The 24,173-nt window shown below is 45.9% G+C and overlaps 1 protein-coding gene across 10 annotated transcripts in view; it reads left to right on the forward strand.

The window, feature by feature from the left end:
* Positions 1-24,173, forward strand: part of LOC123512842 (forkhead box protein P1-like) — a 697,058-nt gene that overhangs the window by 388,165 nt on the left and 284,720 nt on the right. For 3 of the 10 annotated variants that reach the window (XM_045269459.1, XM_045269466.1, XM_045269469.1), the window contains exon 1: positions 1,836-1,870. The exons of 2 other annotated variants lie outside the window; for them this stretch is intronic. In XM_045269459.1, coding sequence (XP_045125394.1) covers positions 1,850-1,870 — 21 coding nt within the window. In that variant the 5' untranslated portion in view covers positions 1,836-1,849. Of the gene's footprint in view, positions 1-1,835; positions 1,871-7,197; positions 9,464-24,173 lie in introns of those variants that run through there. 5 more of the 10 variants (XM_045269461.1, XM_045269462.1, XM_045269463.1 and 2 more) reach the window with 5 other exon arrangements.

Genomic DNA, 24,173 nt, shown 5'->3' on the forward strand with positions numbered 1-24,173 from the left:
TCTCTCTCTCTCTCTCTCTCTCTCTCTCTCTCTCTTCTCTCTCTCTCTCTCTCTCTCTCTCTCTCTCTCTCTCTCTCTCTCTCTCTCTCTCTCTCTCTCTCTCAAACTCTCTCTCTCTCTCTCTCTCTCTCTCTCTCTCTCTCTCTCTCTCTCTCTCTCTCTCTCTCTCTCTCTCTCTCTCTCTCTCTCTCTCTCTCTCTCTCTCTCTCTCTCTCTCTCTCTCTCTCTCTCTCTCTCTCTCTCTCTCTCTCTCTCTCTCTCTCTCTCTCTCTCTCTCTCTCTCTCTCTCTCTCTCTCTCTCTCTCTCTCTCTCTCTCTCTCTCTCTCTCTCTCTCTCTCTCTCTCACGTCGGGGTCGCTTCCAGGTCAAACTTCTGTCAACAATAAGAGAGACAAAAGGCAGCGTCACTCCGGCACTCGGGGAGAGATAGGGAGAGACAGGGAGAGACAGGAAGGGGTAGGAAAGAAGATGGGGAGAGACAGAGTGAGAGAGAAAGGCAGGGAGAGACAGAGTGAAGCATGGAGAGACAAGGAGAGATAGGGAGAGGTAGGGAGAAACAGAGATAGAAAGGAAGAGACAAGGAGATAGACAGGGAGACTGGAAAAGGCTAGGAAAGGAGAGGAGAGACAGGGAGGAGTAGGGAGTGGCTGTGAGAGAGAGAGAGAGAGGGGGGAGTGATAAAGAGAGGTAAAGAGAAGAAGGAAGGGATGAGGAGAGATAGAAAGAGACTGGGAGAGACGAGAGAGACAGAGAGAGAAACAAGAAGAGGGAGGGAAATTAGATAGAGACTCTTAGGCAGGGAGAGACGGGAAGAGACGGGAAGAGACAGAGAAAGGCAAAGAGAGAGAGGGAAATCTAACCAACACCCTTATCTCACACACTTTTTCTTTCCTCCTCCTCCTCCTCCTCCTCCTCCTCCTCCTCCTCCTCCTCCGCAAGTCATTCACTGTTATTTGCATCAGAAGGTAGTGGTGGTGGTGGTGGCTGTGTACTACATACCTGGTCATCTTTCGTAAATTCCCTCCCCTAAATGATCTCACCTGTGCTTACCTGTGTGAATGTTCCCCTTACTCTCACCTGCGTTATCCCGTTTTCTGTTTACTCCAATTAATGTTTTCTTTCTCTACACGCTACTCTTTATATTCATCTTATTTTTCCTCCTTTTCTTTCTCCTTCTTTAACTTCCTACTCCTTTTTGTCTTTGCTCTTTTTTTTATGTAGGAAAAAAGGTCAGCCGAGGGTAAAATAATATTAAAAACAGAGAAAAGGTCCACTCGAATATTTCATACCTGGTTTTCTTACGTAAATTCTCTTCCCTAAATGATCTCACCTGTGCTTACCTGAGTGTCAATGTTCCCCTTACCTGCGTGTCTCCGTTTTCTGTTGGACTGGTTAGTTTTCATTACGTTGTTTGTGATTGTGTTGTTATTATTATTATTTTTGTTAGTTTTTTTTTTTTTTTCGTTTTGTTTATTTGTTTATTTCTTGAGGTTTGAGTTTTGTGTGCCTTAGTGAGTGACATTTTTATACCTGTGATTTTATTTGTTTATTTGTTTTGTTTTGTAATGTTTTGTTGTTTTAATGTTCATGTTGATTTGTTTGTGTATTTGTTTGCTTTATTTGTTTGTTTATTGGTCTGTTTTTCCTTGTAGTAATTGTAGCAAATGTAGTAATTGATCCATTTGAACCTAATCTACCTCTTCATACAGTATCTTAATTGATAAAGAAGGATTTTAGTGTTATTTTGTGTCCTGGTGTCTTCATCATCATCATCATCATCATTATTATTATTATTATTATTATTATTATTATTATTATTGTTGTTATCTTTTCAGGTGTGTATGCTCTGATGGAAGTAGTGAACGTACAGGTAAGAAAAGGATTATGTATACTCTCTCTCTCTCTCTCTCTCTCTCTCTCTCTCTCTCTCTCTCTCTCTCTCTCTCTCTCTCTCTCTCTTCCTTTATTTCTTCGTTTTCCTTCTTCCTTTCTTGCTTTCTTTTTCTTTCTTTCTTTTCTTTTTTCTCGTAAATACAAATTTGTCTATTTTATTTGATACTAATCTCTTTTTTCATTCATTCATTCATTCATTACTCCTTTCTTTTTTTCCTCTTCTCTTCTTTCTTGTTTACTAATTTCTTTCATCTCTTTCCTTCTTCCTTTTATACCGCTTTCTTCATTCATTCATTCATTCATTCATTCATTTTCTCTTTTCTTTTCTTTCTAGTTTCTTTATTCTCCCTTTTATCTTTTCTTCTTTTTCTTCCTTTTTGCCAATTTCCTTTCATACTAATTCCTTTATTTTTCCTTTCTTCTTTTCTTCTTCCTTTTCTATCTGTGTTGCCAATTTTAAGGAGAGGAAGACACTCATTTTTCCTTCTTTTCTTCCTAGTTCCTTTATTTTTTCCTTTCTTCTTATCTTCCTTTTCTTTACTGCCAGTTGTAAGAAGGAGAGGAAGACAAAGACAAAGGCTACAATTTTTACCTCACTCCCTCAGCGTCTCCACCACCACAACAACATGCAAATCGCTAAAGGGTTAAACTAAACAAGCACTCTTTACCTTCACTTTGAGACCCACGTGGAAAAATAACGAAAAAAAGATAAATCAGAAAAAAAAAATCAGTGACTTTATGAACGAAATACAGTGATAACGTAAATGAAACTACAATGAACTTTCACCTATTCTCTCTCATTTATTCGTTTTTTTTTTTTTTTTCGAGTCATAGGTTAATTTCAATCTATTAGGAGGAATGTGGAAGTAGGAGAGACAGAGAGAGAGAGAGAGAGAGGGAGAGAGAAATCATTGTTACTTATTTTCGTGATTACCAAAGTGTTGTCATTTGTTGAGCGAAGAATTATGAACGTTTAGGATTTATGACGTGGATTATTTGGCTTTTATTTCTGTTTCACTTTGTTTCGATTTTTTCTTTCTTTTTTTTCTCTCTCTGTGTCGAGCGTTGACCTCCGTGACAGAGACTGGTTCCTGTTACTGATTGGTGGAAATGTTTGGCTGTAGTTGACTGAAAGTGGAAAGTCAGTCAGTCAGTCAGTCAGTCAGTCAATCAGTCAGTTTGTCAGTCATTGAAGTGGTTAGTCAGTTAGTTAGCTGGGAGTCAATCAGTCAATCATCCAGTCAATCAGTGAAGTGGTTAGTCAGTCAGTCAGTCAGTTAGTCAAATAGTTTGTCAGTTAGTCAGTGAAGTGGTTAGTCAGTCAGTCAGTCAGTTAGTGAGTTAGTTAGTTAGCTGGGAGTCAATCAGTCAGTCAGTCAGTCAGTTAGCTAAGAATCAATCAATCAATCAGCCAGTCAGTCAGTGAAATGTTTAGTCAGTCAATCAGTCACTCAGTCAGTCAGTTAGTGAAGTGGTTAGCTAGTCAATCAGTCACTCAGTTAGTCAGTCAGCCCATCAGTGAAATGGTTAGCCAGCAATCAGTCAGTCAGTTAGTCAGTCAGTCAATCACTCAGTCAGACAGTCAGCTATTCAGTCAGTAAGTCAGTCAAGTAGTTAGTCAGTAGTCATGTGGTAGAGGAGTCAGTTAGTCACCCAGTTAGTTCAATAAGTCAGTCAAGAGGCCAGTCAGTTTGCTAATAAGTCATATCACTGAGTCCTTAAGTTAGTCAGCCAGTCAGTCAGTCACATGTTTAACCAGTCAGTCAGTCATTAAGTCCAGTCAAGAAAGAAATGAGTCAGCAAGTCAGTCAGTAGATGGGTCAGTCAGTCAATCAGTCAGTCAATTATTTTATCAATCATCACTGTACACCACTCCCACTCACCACAGAAAGAGAGAGAGAGAGAGAGAGAGAGAGAGAGAGAGAGAGAGAGAGAGAGAGAGAGAGAGAGAGAGAGAAATACGATAAAAGCAAAATAAGGCAGCAGAATAAATTACAACAACAAAAAATCAAATAAAAACTTAAACAAAACGTGAAAACAAAAAAAAAGAGAAAAATAAAACAAAAAATTAAGAAATCGAAAAAAAATAAGAAAAGAAAAAAAATAACCAAAAAAAAAAAATAGATAAAAACAAGAGAAACAAAAAGACATCCCTTTATTCCTATTGCACAAGTTACCAGTGAAGAGAAGCAGGCGGGAGTGAGAGCGAGGGCGAGGGAGAGGAGAGAAGGAGAGACACCACAGCAACACAGACAGGGCAGATCTCAGCAGTGCCTCATCCTTGGTGCGTTTCCGTTACCACCAAGCGATCTCTGGGCCACAATGGGCATCGTTCCTGACGCTTTGTTTATTCACACCCATTAGAGGAGGAAAGAGTTCGCGAGGTCCTGCTATACCCTCGCCCTCGCCTCCTAACCCCTTCACGCCCCCACCACACGCCCCCCACGCCCTCCACGCCCGCTTCTGTGTGTGTGAGAGTCTCCGAATGGCAGCGGTGTGGATGTGAGGAAGCATTCGCGAAATATTGTGATGTGGCGGGGTTGTGGGCTACCCTTTTTGTGTGTGTTATTTACCGAGGGCGCGCGGGTTTCCTCAAGTCTGGAATCCGAGCGCTGATTGGCCCGCAGTGTTTAGAGGCGCGATTGCCAGCGACCGCCACTGTATACATGCAGATGGGATGCATATCTGGGCCTTACTTACCCCACAGCGTTCGCCATTACCCTCTAGTTCACCTTGGGCACATTTTCCCTTGTAATTACCATCGCCCCGTCACCCTTACGTGCCTATGGAAAGTACAACACGTGACGGTGATGTCTCGAGGTGTACATTGGCGTGTTTTTTGCCCCGTGTAATTGCTCGGCGCAACATCTCAGGCTAAACACAACACGGCTCAGGTTAAACAGCCAAGACGTTGAATAAGACAAAGGGCGGCTGAGCGACAGGGAGGTGCAGAGAGGCGGCGGCACCCAGGTAACTCACACAGCAAGCTCTCCTCCGCCGCAGCCTCCAGCCCTCCCCGCGCCGCGCCACCCAACCAAGACGAGCGTTCGCGGGGAAGAGTGCACAGGAGGGATGCGCTGGGGAATTATGGGAAGTGTGATAGGTGTGTTTGGGCGGCCAGTATGCCAGTGTAGGATTCCCGTGAGGTTACTCTGAAGGAGGTCTCACTGCGCCTGTAGGATGAGGGCGTACGGTGGTCATGCAAGGCTGTTCAGGTCCCGCACGGATGGTGAAGCAGATGTCAGTAGTAAAAACATCATCAGATTGCTCCTCCTCGTCTTCCCTCTCCTCCTCATCATCACTGGGATTCTACTCTTCCTCCTCCTCCTCCCACTCCTCCTCCTCTCCTCCTCTCTCTAATATCCGTCAACAAGGCCAGAAGTGACGCGCTTCCTCAGTTTTTAATTCCCTTTTAGCGTGACAGTAAATATAAACCCATTAGGATTTTTTTTCTTTTCTCTCTTTCTCTCTCTTTCTCTCTCTCTCTCTCTCTCTCTCTCTCTCTCTCTCTCTCTCTCTCTCTCTCTCTCTCTTGCGCATGGCCTCGGAGACTGCGTTTGTTTGTTTGTTTGTGTGTGTGTGTGTGTGTGTGTGTGTGTGTGTGTGTGTGTGTGTGTCCGTGCGCGCGTCGGGAAGCTCTCACGCCCAGACTCACGATCCCGACACACCGATGCGCCTCCGTGACCGACATCCCCCGACATCCCCCCGTCATTCCGCGACATCCCGACAGCGAGGCAGGAACACGATGGCTACTGTAGATAATTATGTAATTGTTCCGACATTATCACTCGGACGCCACACTCGGCCGCTTCCTCCCCGGGTTCCTGTTGAAGAGAGAGAGAGAGAGAGAGAGAGAGAGAGAGAGAGAGAGAGAGAGAGTGGGAGAGTCAGGGAGGGAATAAGTGGCGGTAAAAAAGCCTTTGTGAAATTTAGAGTCATTGAGAAAAAGCTCGCTGTGTTGAGAGGGTTAAAGGTTACAGTGCCACAAATCTTAATGTTCGAGGTATGCATGTATGGATGTGTGTATGTATGGTGTGTCGAGTATGCAGATTGATAATGTTAGGGTGTGTGTGTGTGTGTGTGTGTGTGTGTGTGTGTGTGTGTGTGTGTGTGGGACGCAGGGTACCAACATTACTCCCACCACCACCACCACCACCACCACGTGTTGCGCAAACCCCAACCAATTCATGTAAACAAGAGAGGCAAAGTTTAGGCGTGACACGCGAGGTTTTTAGGGAGTGAGGCACGCATGATTCAACTGTTGTATACACACACACACACACACACACACACACACACACAAGAGCATGACGTGCAGGACGCTGGCGGGGTGAAGAAGGAGCTGCGGGTCGTCCATTGGAGGAGGACGAGGAGGAGATGCAGAAGAAAGAGGAGGAGGAGGAGGAGGAGGTCAAAGGGTGTAAAAAATGGAAGACCAACAACAACAAAAGCTGAGGCAGAGGAGTGGGAGAAGGAGGAGATGCAGAAAAAGAGGAAGAGGAAAAGAAGGAGGAGGAGTAGGAAGAGCACACCAATGAATCAGCTTTTCTACCACTGCCTGAGCTGACGGGCACCCTGCAACACTCGCCGCCCCTCAGCTTCGCGGCGGCCATATGGCGGGGCGCGGCTGTGGAGGCTGCAGGATGCCCCACTATTGTACCAAGGGAGTGAGGCAGTGTGAGCGGCGCGGCGACGAGGAGAGAGGGAGAGGAAGTGAGAGTAGAGTTTTCTCCCTCCAAGGACTGGTTAGTGGCGGCGCCTGTCCAGCATTGGGTCATGGCAGTGATCAATGGGAGTCAATAGTGTGTCGGAGTGAAGCATTCCTCCCCCAGGGCGTGCTGCGCTGTCCCCTCTGGGCTGCGGGTTTTCACGGGGCCTGTCCTGCGTGCCCGGCCCTACCTGGTGGGTCTGGCTGGGACTGGCGGGGGCAGGGCGGCGGGGCGGCAGGGCGGCGGGTATTCTGGCGCGGTGTCGTCATTCCCGGTGACAGGGTTGAGAGGAGGCGTCTCTATTTAGAACGGTTTGCGTAGGTGTTCCCGTGCCAGACACCGTACTGTGACGAAGGGGCCGTCACGCCGCACGCCGCGCCGCCCCTGGACCACCGCCCGCCCCCCCTGATTCCCCTCTCTCCCTTCCCCTCCCCTCCCACCTCCCGCCGCGGGATGCACAGCTTATGCCGCCCCGCGTCTTCCTCCGTGTGCAAACCATATTTTTCTCCCCCTCTTTTCAAAAATGTTCCCGCCATTTATAGAGAGCGGCACGCAAGACTCCGCCAGTGTTTGCTTGCGATTGCCGGGCGATCAGCTGGGCCGCCGCCCCGAGTGAGGGTTCCCTCCTGCCATATAGGGACGCGCGCCCCCAAGACGTGGTCGCCAAGTAAACGTGGATGCTGATTTGCTCCCTGACACGATCCGCACAAAACCCTTGCAAGTACTCGGCGCGCGGCAGGAGGGTCGGGATATTGTTCAGAATCCCATTAGATGTGGTAACTATGTGCAGTCACACATACTCCCGCCGCAAATGCCAGATGTCACTTTCCCTGGAGTGAGCGGCCGCGTGGCTCGCCTCCTCGCTCTCCCGCCGCCCCGCCTCGCTGCCGCGGCAAGATTACACTCACAATGTAACTAACAGTGGTCACCGCCGCATGATAAAGAACTACACTGTATGTCTGTCATTTAGTGAGGCTGTGTGCGCTCACGAAACGTACACACACACACCCTGCTCATACACAAACATACATACACGCGGCGGCCACCACGCGGCCCGCCAGGGAGGGAGGGGGTCTGTCTCAAAGTTACTCAGTAGTCGGTGTTGGCTGCGGCACGGAGCGGTCTGCTGTGTCGCTCGGGAAGGCAGTGTGCGCCTGCGCGGTGGGTGTGTTGTGAAGTGTTGGCGGCGCGGTGCTCTGCTAACCCCGCCACGGCCGCTCTCTCTCTCTCTCAACAGGTGGCAAATCCCTGGAATATTGTTACCTCACACAGTCCTCAGGGAAGAGAGTTATCTGCCCAACCCGTAGTGACTTTATTAACTAGAGGCGAGCAGCGGCGACGCGTGCGTGCGAGCCGCGCGCCCCGCCGCGGTGAGGCTGTGGCGACACCAGCGAGGAGAGAGGAAGAAAAAATGTGGCACAGAGTGTGATTAATTAGTGAACAATTGAGACCTCCCTGCACACTCCCTGTCCAGGCCCGGTGCAGGCGCTGACGCAGGGCATCCTGGGCTGCGGGGCTGGCGAAGCTCTGCAGGCGACCGTGAAGGGAGATTTGTATACAAAAAAGTGTGCAAGTGTCATTCATAACTCGTCCGAGACTCATCTGCTTACCCTGGCACCAGCGGCGGCGATGAATGAATGAGTGACCCACCGAGCTGTGAGTGACAGACTTTACTCATTGTTAGCCGAGACTTGTAGGTTACTGTTACTGTACAATAGTCACTTGTAAATATTTTTCCCTGAACTACTCACTAGATGCACAAAGCAGTCACCAGCACAGTTAGTCACTAGTCTCGCTGCTCAGAGCGGCATAATGTCACCAGGTTATGTAATATTTACTTCTTTATATTATTCATTTCTTATTGTGTAGGATTGGCTCGTTTTTACCGCCTCGGGTCACGCCGGTCATGAGTGTTTCTTTGTGTGAGTGGGAGTGAGTGAGTGAGTGAGTGCGGCGGAATTGTTTGCCTCATTGCTCGGAAGTGAGTCACGTGGTGTGGCGGTGTAGAGGAATGTCACCCTAACAGCCTTGTAACCCTTCACTCCTCACCTCGTGTTACGCGCACATAAACTCACTCGGTGTTAGATTTCTTCTACAACAAAATTATCGCTTATCACGCACGCCTGTGATAAGGTGCAGCGCAACAAGCAGAGGCGGCTGGCTGGCTGGCTGGCTGTTAGCGCTGCTTGCTGTAATCTTTGATGCATCATTTATTATTTTTTTTTGTCGCCGCGTTTTGTCCTGTCACTGCTGTCACCGTCCCCCCCCGTGCTGTGCTGAAGGCTGACGACCTGACGTGCTCCCCGACAGGTAACGTGGAGAGCGCCAGGTGAGGGTGCGAGGAGGCTTCAGATCAGTACCGGCGTGGAAATACCTGGCGGACCGGGCGGGGAAGTGAGGGAGTGGGCGTGAAGCATCGCAGGGCGGCCATGATGGTGAGGGGCAAAAAATAGTGATGCACAATTAATTACCGCGATAAAGTTCAATCACTCGGCAAGCCCCGCGAGTCGTGAGCCGCCTGAGCCACCGCGCCGCAATCCCCGCCTCCTGCACCGCCGTTGGGATGCCGTTGTTACTCGAAGGACTTAGCGGGGTGGTATCCTGCAGGGTGTAGAGCGTGCAGGATGAATCTGTCCTGTCCGTGAGGTGCCGCTGGTGCATGGACAGGCGACAAGTGTGAGCAGTGTGGAGTGAGAACAACAGCAGGAGTGCAGTGTCTTGATGCCGCTCCGGTCTCCGCTGTCGCCGCACCCGTGTTAGGAATGGCGTGGATGGAACCCCGAACCACCAGGCTGATTGACGAGCTGCTCCTCCACCGCCGCTACCACAAACCCCGCCGTCGCCCTCCACTCATGATGAAGGTGAGGTGCCCGCTTTCCGCGCCGCTGTGAGGTCTGGCTCCCTTGTGTCTTCACCCACCATCAACGCTTTCCCAAACACCTCGCCGTCTTGTCGCGTCTTCTGTTAGTTCTGGTGGAGGTATTGGGGTTCGTGAGTGCTTTAGTGATTCTAGTGATCGTTTGACAAATATTCTCTGCCTCCAGGAAGTTCTTGAGGCTTTCCAGGATGTTTTTTCTCTAATTCTATTGGTAGTTAAGCAAGGATTCTGCATCATTCACGGGAACAAAAACAGTCGTGAGAACGTGACTAATCATCTCTGTGGCTTTTGGAAATGGTCCTGGCAAGAGAACAAAGCGTTTCAAAATACGGAGGGCGGAATTGCAGCACTATTTACCAATGCACAATGTAAAGAAACACGAGATTGAGAGTGACGCCTGGAAAATATATGCGAGTAATAAACTTGTAATAATTGAATATTGTTTGTAGTGTAGTGACAGACTGAGCACCGAAACTCGACTTTACTTACCATGACAATACACATAAAAATAAATAGATAATAACAAACTTAGAAAGAAAACAGATAAAATAAAACTTAAGACTTAATAGTACAATTATACACGCATACAAATTCAACAGTATGATTGATGCATGATGTGGAAAAAAAAAAGTAAAAATATTAGTGGCAAGAGTGTCGCGGCTACCGGCCCTTAGGTAACTCCTTAAGAGACCTGACTCACCTGGCTAACTTTGACTCGACAAGGCATAATTGAATTGGCCAGGTGGAGGACGAGAGCCAGGAGAAGCAGGAGGAGGAGGAGGAGGAGGAAGAAGGAAGAGGTGGATTTTAATATCTACTAAACAGATGGAAGAGGAGGAGGAGGAGAAGGACGAAGAGTAGTAAATGACTCAAGAAGGAGGAAGAGAACCAGGAGGATGAGGAGGAAGAAGATGGATTTTAATATCTAGTACCAAACAGAAGGAGGACAAAAGAAGAAGGAAGAGAAAGAGGACAAAGAGGAGTAAATGATTCAGGGAGGAGGAGAAGCAGGAGGAAGAGGAAGAGGTTGTAGTATTTAATATCTTCGAAAAAGGTGGAGGACGAGGAGGAGAAGGAGGAGGAAGAAGATGAGAAGGAAGACGAGGAAGAGTTGCAAATGATTCATATCAACTAACATGTCAGGCTTAAATAGTAAATTATCATACGAAACCTGAATATAATGGCATCAATTTAGTATGTATAATTTTCTGTCTAAATATGGAAGGCATCAGTTTTTTCCCACCTTCCTCCCCCGCTTCCAAATATCGCCACGGTGTATTGGACAGAAACACACTGAACTCGGCGCTAAGTTGTATCCTTCCATTAGGTTAAGTTAGGTTGGGTTGGGTTAAGTAAGGTTAGGTTAGACTGGGTTTGGTTTAGTTTGGATAAATTTTCCTTTTTCCTGGGGTTATTGTTAAGGATTGCAGGATTGGGTTGGGTTTGGCTTAGGATAGGGGAGCTTAGGTTAGATTGCCCTCTCCTCAGGTGGGTGTCTAAGATTAGAAAACGTTAAGTTAGGTTAGGTTAGGTTAGGTTAAGTTTTCCTTTTCCTGGGATTGATGTCAAAGATTACAGGATTGGGTTGGGTTGGGTTAAGCTGGACGAATTTAGGTTAGCTTTTCCTCTCCCCCTGCGGGTGTCTAAGATTACAGGAGGTTTTATGGATGGCGTTCGTCACTCGTTATTAATTATTCCTGTACCGGGAGACCAAATTTCGTGCGAGACCCAATGAGTAATGAACCTTATCGGCACCGCGTGAAAAATGACCCACTTTTGTTGATGCCTCGTATTATTTTGACCGACAGGACGGGACGGGACGGGACGGGACGGGAAGGGAAGGGTTAAGGGAAGGTAGGGTACAGGGAAGGAAGGGATGTTATTTAGGGCAGGTGTGGTGAGCTTGTGATAAGTGACAGTGGGCAAGTTTACCTGTTATGTTTTTGTGTTTCTTTTATCTTGTTACCTGTTCTGTTTGTGTGTTGTGAGTGCGTTGTGAGTGAGAGGAAGTGGTTGTTTTTGATTGAACGACTCTTTCATTCTTTCTGTAAATTATTCAACTTTCTTTATTATTTATTATTTGTTCTTTTGAATAGCTTTACAAATAACTGATTTACTCGTTCATTCTGTAAATCACTGTTTTATTTTAATTTTATTCATTCTCTGATCCTCTGAATTACTGACCGGCTCACACTTGTATTCTTTCTCACTAAATCACTCTATTTGTCACTCACATGTTGATCTAAATAAGTTAATAATTCACTAAATGATCGATTCACTCACTCACTGAAAAATATTAACAATTATCAAACTGAGTGACTATCCTTCACCGATTGACTGGATGAATAAAACACAGACTGGGATCATTAACTCATCCAATCACAAACTCACTGACTCACTACAAACATACTGGACTAATTAACACAACACCTGACTCACTATCTCACTCTCACTCACTTGCAAAAAAAGATAAAGAAAAAAATCACCAGCCTTATCAATTCACTCATCTATTGACTCACTATTAAAAAAAGAAGAAGAAATGAATACAACATTGATTGACTGAATAAGGAACTGACCCACTAACTGACTGCCTGAAGGGTTGGCCAGGTAGAAAAGGTGACATTTGCTCATTAATTGAAGAATGAGGTAAGCATATTTGACTTCTTTTTCCCTCAACGTAAGAAATCGGTATTTATTTTTAGTTTGACGATTATTATTGTTTTCAGGGTTGGTATTGCCTTACACACACACACACACACACACACACACACACACACACACACACACACACACACACACACACGTACTTTCCCAATTGTTTTTTTTTTTATTTCACTACCATTACACACACTCTCTCTCTCTCTCTCTCTCTCTCTCTCTCTCTCTCTCTCTCTCTCTCTCTCTCTCTCTCTCTCTCTCTCTCTCTCTTGAATATTAATAATTGCACTTGAAAATGACACTTAAGTTCGAATTTATTGTGTATTGTTCGTGTTTCCTTTTGACGTGATTGGCTTTAACTGGGATCGTGTCTCTCTCTCTCTCTCTCTCTCTCTCTCTCTCTCTCTCTCTCTCTCTCTCTCTCTCTCTCTCTCTTCTTTATCATTTTAGTGCGTGTGACTTTTCATTTTCTTTTCCCTCGCCATTTCTTGCTGGAAGCTTTATCGGACACGGCTCCAGAGTGATGTAATTGCGAAATATATCTTTTTTTTTTTTTTCTCTCACTTTGGTAACTTTCTTTCTTTTCTTGAGCTGAAGTAAAAAAAATAAGGAAATAACTCTCAAAGGACATTTTTTTCTCTCATTTTTCCCAAACACTATAAAAATTTCAATAAGAATGTTAAATTATAGTTTTCTTTTTTTTTTTTTTTGCTCTTTTTTCTTTTCTTCTTTTAGGGGGAAAATATTATGTGAATTTTTACCTTTTTTTTCTGTAGGTATTTTCTTTTCTTTATTTGTTTTCTTTGAGTGGTTGAAAAATATGGATATCTATTTTCCTTTTTACTTTCTACTTTTCGTTTTGTTTTGTTTTGTTTTGTTTTTCTTACGTACAGAAGGTCATCGTCATCATTGGCTGTTAATTAAGAAGTGCATGACGAGGAGAGAAGGCAAGAGTCTCCTCCTCCTCCTCCTCCTCCTCCTCCTCCTCAATCTCCTTTCCGCTGTTTTGAACCTTGACTTCATTGACCACACACACACACACACACACACACACACACACACACACACACACACACACACTTTATACATCGACTTTCACGTGTGTGTGTGTGTGTGTGTGTGTGTGTGTGTGTGTGTACAGGAGGAGGTTCCCATGTCGACTTCCTTCCTTCTCTTCCTTGTGTTTCCTTTCTCTCCTTCCTCTTCTCTTCTCTCTCTCTCTCTCTCTCTCTCTCTCTCTCTCTCTCTCTCTCTTGCTTCCTCTTCCATCCATGCGAAAAGAAAAAAAATAAGAGAGAGAGAGAGAGAGAGAGAGAGAGAGAGAGGAGGGTGAAAAACCAAGCAAAAATGGAAAACATGCAAAGTACATAAACAAAAGTGAGAGAAAGAGAAAGAGATTAAAAATAGAGAAAAAAGAGCGCTGAAGGGCATGGCTGACTTCAACCAGTTACGGACACCGCCCTAGACCTACCCGTCCGTGTCCGTGGAGCCTTGTTCGTAAATCCGTCCGTTTTGTACTTATTACTTTTTCACTTTCAACGTTAGCATTATTCTATTAACTGTCCGTCACTGGGAACCTTTCGTAGCTCTGTCCGTGGTCCGTCCGTGTTTTCACCTGTCCTTGGAAACCCTCACCTGTCCCAACTCTCACCTGTCTTATTATTGATCTATTGTAAGTTCTTTATTAATTACTGTCCGTGCGTGCGTTCGTGTCTGTGCCTCCTGGTCCGTGGCGCTTTCGGGAGTCGAGTCAAAGAACAAGAACAAAAAGCAAGAGCCTTGATAACATTTGCATTCCTGGGTTCAGGCAACATAAGATCGCGTGATAAAACGAGGAGGTGGTGGTGGTGGTGGTGGTGGGTGGCGAAGACGGATGAGTATGGGTCGGGGGAAGAAAGAGGAGGGGGAGGAGGAGGGAGCCGGTACAGTCATCCCCACCACAGTAATTGTAGTACTACGCCGCCTGCCCCTACTCCTCCTCCTCCCTCTCCTCCTCCTCCTCCTCCTCCTGTTCCCCACTCCAGTGCAGAACGGGGAATGGTCCTGTCCGTCGTTTTCTATTCGTGGTCCTGAGCCTAATTTGCCAGCGGGTACTTGTGCCATCATCTATGTTAATAAATGTAAGATATTCATGTTAACCTTCCCTCCTGATAATAAATGTTCGGGCGGATGCTCGGGTAACCGCCCTGCTCTCCGGGGCCACAGGGCGTTCTGGTCCCACAGGCAGCCGTCGGTAAGGGTGGTTTGTCCTTCGGCGCAGGAGGGAAAATGGGCAGCGAGGGACCGCGAGTGGGGCTTACAAAGGTCTCGATGGCCTGCGCTGGGAGGAGATTGTAATTCTCGACGGGCTCAGAGGTTACGTTGTACAGTAACTCCTTGTTTCTCTTTTTGAGGCGCTGGTGTGGTGCGGGAGGCGGCAGAGCGGCAGGGAGGGAGGCAGGGAGGGACGCCGCCGCAGGGGAGAGAAGGGAGAGGGCTTGTATAGTGACCAGCAGGGCGGAGGAGGGGCTGCTGGTAAACAAACTGTTGCTCATACTTTAAAAACACCACAAATTCCTGGGAGGAGTGAATCAGTCTTGCGGGAATACATTATTCGCCAGACAAAGCTGGTCCAGGCCAACCCAGTTTTGCCTCCCACACTCCCCATCCCCCGCCCACATCCCCAACCTCCTCCCTCCCTCCTCTCTCATCCCCGGGCGTCGCGGGAAGCAGAGGATCCTCCCCGTGATGGCATGACGCGGGATGCCGAAACGCGTTCAACTCGCCGCTCCTCCCGCGGGCGCCGCGTGAACTAGCTTGGAGAGCGGCGTGCGTCCACCGCGCCCTCTGCAACACAACTGATGTGCAACACTTAGCGTGACGCATTCTGTATTGCGAGTGTTGCTGGGCCGCCCGTCACTGCCGCCACCACCACCGCCCAGCAGGTGAGGGCGGCCCGCACACCCGCACACCGCACACAGCCGCCCAGGCCGCCTCGCGTGCCGCAGCCCTGATAACGCCTGGATTTGCTCTCCACCTACTTATCGTTATTTACCGGTGGCGTGAACGGCGCTCCCGTGTTCATAATGCTCGAAATGCTTCCTGTGGCATTCCTTGAAAATCTCTGCCGTAAGAGGCCGCTATAACTCGGAGCATATTTTTTGCTCCTAACACTGTGCGAGGCCGCCGTCGCCCACACGGTCGGCGCGCACCCGACTCGCCGCCGCGGGATCGCCCTTACGTGTCTGGGCCGCTGTGCCCCATCAGGTGGAGACGCCAGGGTACTAGTTACATGCAACAGCTATCGACGGCTCACGCCAGGTGGTGCGGGACCGGGAGGAGCGGGAGTGCCTGTGGGAGGGGAAGGAGGCGAGGCACTAATTGTGGATTTTGTCAACATGCTAACCAGGGTCGATACAGGGAAGGTGGAGCACTTCTGGCCCTACTTACAGGCTGCGGGGCGCTCGGCTGTACTTACGGCGCGCCTTCGTGAGGCAATACGGTGACGGCGGTGCGTGAGTGGGCGCCGCTCATTAGGGTCACTTGTGGAGGGGCGGGGCGGCGAGGCATGAGATGGTGCCACTCCTGAGGGTGAGAAGTGGATCAGCCCGCCTCGGCCCACCCCAGGGATCCTAACGACGCAACGCCCCGCCCCTCCCCGCGTCAGGTGTTGCGCTAATGACGGAACTAATCACCTGAGAGTATTTACCTGGACTGCGCCGTAAAAGTGACGTGGTTTTTGTGGAGAAATTAACGCGGTGTTTTGGGGAGGGCTGCAGACCCTCGCTGAACACAGGGCGGCGCGGAGAGCCCCTCAAAGCACAGCATACAATGGCAGCGGCACTATACACCAATACATCAGTGTCTTCTAATCGTTAACGGCGCTCCCTAGGGACAGACAGACGGACGGACAGACATCCCGTGCCGCCCGCCAAGGCTAAGCATAATGACATAATAAGGAAACCCATAATATTCACGTTATTACATCGATCACCGTGTCGCTGTGGTGCCGGCGGCTGGTGCGGCTGGTGACTGCGGCGGAGGGAGGGGGAGAGAAGGGCAGGAGGGACAGGGAGGGATGAAGCAGGCCGGTGTTGACTGAGGCAGGGGGAGGGCAGGCAGGGGAGCAGCAGGCCGGATAACACGCCACCTGTGGAGGGCGTGGGCATTAGATTACCTGGTCATTGGGACACGAAAGGACACGCGTTGATATAAAAAGGAAATGAAAGGAAACACCCGAAGAAGTGGAAGAAGGAGGGATATTCTGAGCGGGTGAAATTATTACAAGCTTTCAAATTACATTACCATTACCATGCGGGCAAAAAAAAAAAAAATTGACCACAGCAAAGTACAGCATCACCTGGAGGCGTAGAAGGAGAAGGTTGATTTTGTGTAGGTGCAATTAAAACCAGCAGGAACTTTTAGGTGAACCTTAGACAGACTCGGAAATGGGCAATGAAATACAAATCATACCAGAAAAAAAAGAGAAGAAAAAGCTTACGTAGAATAAGATTGCAGGGTGTAATTGAAAGCTCTCGTTAGAAACCCCAAACTCACTCGGAGGAAGAGCAAAACTGAATAAAGTCGGAAGAAGGACAGCGACATAGATAGAGGAAGATAAAGTCGGAGAAGGAAGAAGACAGCAATAAGCAAAATAGAAGATAGAAATACCAACAAACAGAACGATCCAGAATTAAACGATCAAAGGAAAATAAAGAAAAGAATAAACTCAGAAAGAAAGAGAATGATAGGCGAAATAAAGGATAAGAACGCCAACAAACAGAATGATACAGGAAGAATAAAATTAGACAATCAAAAGAAAAAAAAAATAAATAAAATAAACTCAGAAAGAAGAAGTAATGTATAAAACAGAGAATAGGAAGATAAACAAACAGAAAGATACCGGAAGAATAGAATTAGACGATTAAATTATTCAAATGAAAAACCCTCGGTGCTTCTTGACCACCTGTGCGTAATAACACTAAATTAATCTACCTGCCATTACGGAAAACCTCAATTAGATGTACTACCTATATCAATTTATCTTTTCCTTCCCTTATTTCCGCTTAACCTTACCTTACCTTATCTTGCCTATCCTTACCTAACGAAACTCTACCTTATTCCCACATTACCATAGTATATCCTAACCTAATACTTCCTGATTGGCCATAATTTCAGAACTTATCCTCCCATCACCAACTTTCCATTCCGTTTGAGTTGTCTGAGGGGAGCAAAAAAGAGAGAGAGATAGATAAAGCAGAAGTACATAATGCTGTAATGTGGCCAATTTGATGCAAACCACAATACAAATTTATATATCCTTTGCAACATTGTCATTGCCTCCATTACCCTGAAAATTCTGCCGCTTAAGTGGTTGTAATGAATGAGTTATAAAGGAATTTGAGGTTTTCATGCCGAGGTATTGAAGGGGTGAGGGATAAAGGGTTGAGTAGGTGCCCTTTACACACACACACACACACACACACACACACACACACACACACACAGAGAGAGAGAGAGAGAGAGAGAGAGAGAGAGAGAGAGAGAGAGAGAGAGAGAGAGAGAGAGAGAGAAGGGGGGATAAGGGAAAGGGCATTACTAGCCTAAATTCATAATAAAAAAAAACCGTCCATAAAAGGAAAAGAATATGGAAGAAAACGGAAGATATGGAAAAAGGAAAAATAAAAATTGAACGAAAGGAGAAGCAGGAGGAGGAGGAGGAGGAGGAGACGAAATTAAGTATGAGTAATAGCAACGGAAGACAGAGAGGGAGGGAGGAAAAGAAATAGTGACCACCAACACCACCACCACCGCCACCACCACCACCACCACCACCACCACCACCACCACCACCACCACCACCACCACCAGCTGCCCATGAATCAGACACAACACAAAAAAACAAAACTCATTGGCTGCCCTACATAATCCACGCCTGCTTGGACCAATGACACGTTCTGGATGTCAAGCAGTGCCGCGTGTCATTACCTCCCCGCACCTCACGTGACACACACACACACACACACACACACACACACACACACACACACACACACACACACACACACACACACACACACACACATTCTCTTCCACTGTACTTATTCGTTTGTTTGTATTTTTTTGTCTTCTTTCTTTTATTCGTGTTTATTTTGTTTTGTGTGCATTTTTTAGTTAGGTTGTGTTTGAAGTTAGAGATCATATAGCAGTTTGAGATTTAAGAGGTCAATTTGTTTAGCTTAGATTAGGTTAAGTTTTCTGGGGGTTCGATTAGATTAGTTTAGGTTTGGTTATGGTAGGGTAGGATAGGATCAGGTAGGTTAGGTTAGGTTAGGTTGGGTTTGGTTAGGTCAGGTTAGGTTAGGTTGGGTTGGGTTAAGATAGGTTAGGTTTGGTTCGGTCAGGTTAGGTTAGGTTAGGTTCGGTTGGGTTAGGTTGAGTCAGGTAAAAAATATAAGACAGTGAGTGTTTATAAAGGATGCAAATTAGATTACCTTATGTTAGATTACGTTAGGATTAAGTAAAAGGATCTAAGCCAATGAAAGATTTTAAGGGAAACTCTGATTACATTTTAGAACGCGAATAAGTGTCTGTTTCTCTTAATGTGGTGATCAGGACCTTAGGAAACATGTTATTATTCTTTTCATTTCCTTTTTTTACAGCGGTGATGCGTTTAAGAAAGTTTGTCTGTCAGGAAGTTCGTGACATTTTGTGGGAAAGGAATGAGAGTGAAAAAAAGCAAAAAACAAAAAAACTAACGTATCATTGGCTGACTGACGTTCATCATGCACTAAAAACTGAAACTTGGGTCATATTTCAAACCACGGTACGGATACGGAAGAAACCAAGAGAGAGAACATAGAAAACGGGAGGGAGAACATGACAGGCGTGTACGTATGTGTGTGTGTGTGTGTGTGTCTGTGAGTCTTGCCGCATGAGTGTACGTATCGGAAGAATGATAAGGAGGTTTAGGTAGAGAGGAGAGGAGGAAGAGGAAGGCGTGACGAGTAGAGTGACACGGTAACCATAGTGCAGGCGTGTGAGGTGAGGTTAGCGGACGCCAGAAGGCCAGTGGTTAGGCAGTTGGCACCATCATTCGTAGAGTCGTTATGGTCGTTGTTGTCGTCGTTGTCACTGTCTGAGAAGGAGAAGGAGGAGGAGAGAAGGAAGAGGTCGATGGATTGTCGTGGGAAGATGAGGATGAAGAAGAGAAATTGTTGTAGAGTAGAAGGAGAGGAGGAAGAAGGAGGAAGGAGGAAGAAAAATTGCCTTAAGAGGAGGGATAGAAAGAGGAATTTGAAAAGGAAGAGGAGAAAGAAAAATTGTCTTAAGAGGAGGGATAAAAAGAGGGATTTCAAGAGGAAGAGGAGAAAGAAAAATTGTCTCGAGAGTAAGAACAGAAACAGAAATGATCTTAAGAGGAAGAAGAGAAGAAAGAGAAAATAACTTAGAACGAATATGAGAAAAAAAGAGGCCTCAGAGGGAAAAGAGAAATAGAAGGAAGAGAAAGAAATTATCTACAGTAGAAAGAAAAAAAATTTAAAAGGAAGAAAAAGGAGAAAGAAAGGAAGAAGCAACAGAAAACAAGAAAGGATAAAGAGGAGGAAGAACAAAAGAAATTATCTAGAGAGTAGGAAGAGAAACAAAAGCTTAAAAGGAAGAAGAGGAGAAAGAAAGGAAGAAGTGACGGGAAAACAAGAAGCGTTGGAAGGAGAAGAGAAATAGCTTTGGACAACTGACTGCAACCCTGCCACCGTGAGAACCCCGAGTGTCCCAGAGTGTCCCCGAGTGTCCACGCTAATCACAGTATGATCGGAGTGTCAGTCGGGGATAAGGGCGCGCGATTCTGGATGAAGCCGAGACTCTTGAAGAAGGAGAGGGAACACTTTACATCTAGCGTCAACAAAGAGGAAGAGGAGGAGGAGGAGGAGGAAATTCGTGACACTCAACTAAGGAAGTGGACATAACCTGGAAAAAAATTAACTAAGAGGCGATTCCAGTGTTCCAGGATTCCAGTTCACCTTTGATTTTCCAGAGGTGTGTTCTTAGTGTCGTTTGTTGAGGGAGGAAAGGATGAAGGAAGGGAGAAAAGGAGGGTGAGGTATATAGTGAAGGAAAGGAAATAAAGAAGGAAAAGAAGGAAGGGTAAGATAGTGAGGCTGGGTAGAGATAGAGAGGATAAGAAAGGATAGTAAAGGTTGTGGTGAAGGAAGGAGAGGTTGAAAAGAAGAGAAAGAAGGAAGGGTAAGTTAGTGAAGCTTGGTAGAGATAGTAAGGAAGGAAAATAAAGGAGGAAGGAAGGAGAGAGAGAGGAAAAGCTGAAGGAAAGGAGGACGAGATTAGATGAAAGAAATGAAGGAAGCAGTTAAAAGTACAAAGAAACTCAAGCGAAGGAAGGAAAGTTGAGGGATTGGAGGGAGGAAGGAGAGAGGGAAAGGCTGAAGGAAAGGAAAACGAGGATGGATGAAGGAAATGAAGGAGTTGAAAGTACAAGGAAATAAGGGGAAAAATATCATGGTGTTCAAAATGCAAAGGAAAAAATTGTTAGCGAAAGTAATTTTAAGATCTCTGAGGATTTGACTGAAAGGAAAATGTAATGTATTAACACCTTTCCAATTCCTTAACCTCTCTCTCTCTCTCTCTCTCTCTCTCTCTCTCTCTCTCTCTCTCTCTCTCTCTCTCTCTCTCTCTCTCTCTCTGCACTGACTCACACTTTTTCACACACACACACACACACACACACACACACACACACACACACACACACACACACACACACACACACACACACACACACACACACACACGACCTTCAAACTAGCAACACCGTTTAATAGCTACAATAACCTGAGCTTCACTTGGTTCTCCACTTAACCCACATTACAGAAAAATTCCTCCTCCTCCTCCTCCTCCTCCTCCTCCTCCTCCTCTTCCTCCTCCTCCTCCTCCTCCTCCTCCTCTGAACCTTCCCCATAACTCCCTCATGCCTTCCCTCCCCCCTCTCCCTTTCTCTCCCTCCAGCATCCCAGACCGCCATGTGTGGGCCAGATGGGCTAAGATGCAGGTAGAGAGAGGGAGGAGAGGCAGGGAACCGCAGGACTCCCCCGTAGGATCTTAAAGGATATGTGACTTTTTATGATTCCTACAGTAGCTTTAGGGGGGAAGGGAGAGGGGGAGGTATGTTAATGAGTGATGTAGGAGGGAGTGAGACATGCAGACAGACAGACAAATAGACAGACAGACAGGCGTACAGACAGACAGACAGACAGACAGACAGACGAACATGTGGCATTATGGGTAGTGGTAGGTTGGTTTGAGGTTTGGGTCTCCTCCTCCTCCTCCTCCTCCTCCTCCTCCTCCTCCTCCTCCTCCTCCTCCTTCTCTTCCTCCTCCTTTTCTCTTTTCTCTTTTGCGGGAAGCGTAACAAAAGTCGAGGAGATAAATGTATTAACAGTAAATGTGTAAATTATGAGAAGGCGGGAGAAGAGAGAAAGAAAGAAAGCGAGAGAGAGAAGGGAGGGAAAAAAAAAGACAGGGAAAGGCGCTTGGAAGAGAGGAGAGAGAGAGAGAGAGAGAGAGAGAGAGAGAGAGAGAGAGAGAGAGAGAGAGAGAGAAGAGGAGGATACGAGGAATGTGAAATGAAGAGGAGAGAGAGAAGGAGGAGGAGGAGGATGGAGGAAGGACGGGAGAGGGAAAGATAGATGACAAGGAGGGAAGAACAAGGAAAAGGAGAAAGATGGAGAGGGTAAATAAGAGAAAAGGCGGGAAAAGAAGAGGAAAAAGAGGAAACAGACTGAAAATAATAACGAGAAAGAACGACGGAAAGGAGGAAAAGATGAAGAGACAAGGATGAGAGAGAGAGAGAGAGAGAGAGAGAGAGAGAGAGAGGTGGTGGAGCGGTTGGGCATGTCAGCAAACCATTCATCAGTTGGGGTCACTCCCGTAAGACTCATCCGCTCATTACCACATTACGGAATCCTCACCCTTGTCGAACTCTGAGATATAGAGACGATCACACACACACACACACACACACACACACACACACACACACACACACACACACACACACACACATAACCAGTGACTTTGAATTCAACTTTCGCGCCGTTCCTTCTTCCTTCCTTCCTTCCTTCCTTCCTTCCTTCTTTCTTCCTTCTTGGCTTTGATCTCTCCTCCTTCCTTCAAGATTGCCTTTTTTTATTCCTTCCTTCCCTTCTTCTGTTTTTTGCTTGTTCTTCCTTCTTTCCTTCTTTCTTTCACTCTGATTTCTCTTTTTCCTTCATTCTGTCTTATTTATTTTCCTCCTTCCTTCCTTTCCTATTTTTTGTGCTTGCTTCTCCTTCTTTCCTTTCTTCTTTTCTTCCTATTTTCACTCATCTTCCGTCACACTGGCCTGTCCTTCCCTCCTTCCTCCTTCCCTATTTCCTTTATGCTTTCCTCTCCTTTCCTTCACGCTCTCTTCTCTTTCGTTCCTTCACGCTCTCCTCTCCTCTCCTTCCTTCACGCCGCCCTCTCCTTTCCTTCACTCTGGTCGTTCTTCCTTCACGCTTGCCTTCAAAATGGCTTTCTCTCCCTCCCGCCACTCTCTCTCTCTCTCTCTCTCTCTCTCTCTCTCTCTCTCTATTTTTTCTCTTTTTTTCTTTTTTTCTTATATTGTTATTCTTGTTACTTTGTTATTTGTCGCCTTTTTTATTGTTTTCTTTCTTTTACTTCTTCTTTATTGTTGTTGTCGTTGTTCCTGTTTTTCTTTTTTTTTTTTTTTGGCGGGAAACTGAAATACGTCTTCATTTTCTTTTTTTTTCTATCTTTCTTTCTTTTTTTCTATCTTTCCTTTTACTCTTTATTTCTCATATTTCTCATTATTTCTCTCATTTATCCTCATTCACTTTATCTTCTTCTTCATATCCCAAACTTTTATTTCCCCTTATACTTCCTTCATTTATTCTCCATATTACCTTTGCTTTTCCTTCCTATACATGTGGGAGTCCTATAGGATCTCTTTGGATAGCGTAGGACTCTTTAGGACTCTAGGATACCGTGGTGTTGTGGTCCTTCTTCACGCTGGCTGTTAGTTGAGACTTTAATGCGTGATTCTAGATAAGGAAGGAGTAGGAGGGGAGGAGGAGGAGGAGGAGGAGGAGGAGGAGGAGGAGGAGGAGGAGGAGGAGGGATGGAAGAAAGAGGAGAGAAAGGGTTGTGTTCATCGTTTAGGTCCGTCTCTCTCTCTCTCTCTCTCTCTCTCTCTCTCTCTCTCTCTCTCTCTCTCTCTCTCTCTCTCTCTCTCTCTCTCTCTCTCTCTGTCTTCATTCCCCTTCCTTACACTTCAGTTTCTTCCCTTCTCTTCCTTCCCTTGTCTTCTTTTCCCTTCTTCCCTTCCATTTCCCTTCCTCCTCCTCCGCCTACTTTATCCTCCTCCTTCCTTACTCTTCCTTCTCTTCTCTTCCCTTCCCTTCTTCCTTCCCTTCTGCCATCCCTTCTCTTCCTTTCCCTTTTTCCCTTCCCTTTACCCTTCCTCCTCCTCCTCCTCCGCCTCCTGTATTGAAGATAACGAAATGAATTGGAATGTATAAAGGGGATGAGAAAATGCAGACGAGTCATTTAGATAAAAGATTTTGATTGTATGTATGTATGTATGAGTGATTTGAGCCAGTGGTGGTGGTGGTGGTGAGTGGTGGTGAGTTCCCTCCTCGATGTGTTAGTGGTGTTGAGTGTATCTTGTTTGTTTGTGATAAAAGGTGGTGGTAATTGTGGTGGTGATGGTGGTGATGATAAGGTGATGGGTGGTAGTGATGGTGATGATGGTGTAATGGTGTTAATGGTGATGATGTAATAGTTTTGGTATATTTTTTTCTTATTTTTGTTATTATTATTATTATTATTATTATTATTATTATTATTATTATTATTATTATTACTTGTGAGAGAACTTAAATTTACGACTTGCAACATTCAACCGTGTTATTATTATCATTATTATTATTATTATTATTATTATTATTATTATTATTATTATTATTGTTATTGTTATTATTATTACTGGTGGTGGTGGTGGT

Source organism: Portunus trituberculatus, chromosome 34 (assembly GCF_017591435.1).
Source record: "Portunus trituberculatus isolate SZX2019 chromosome 34, ASM1759143v1, whole genome shotgun sequence".
Taxonomy (NCBI): domain Eukaryota; kingdom Metazoa; phylum Arthropoda; class Malacostraca; order Decapoda; family Portunidae; genus Portunus; species Portunus trituberculatus.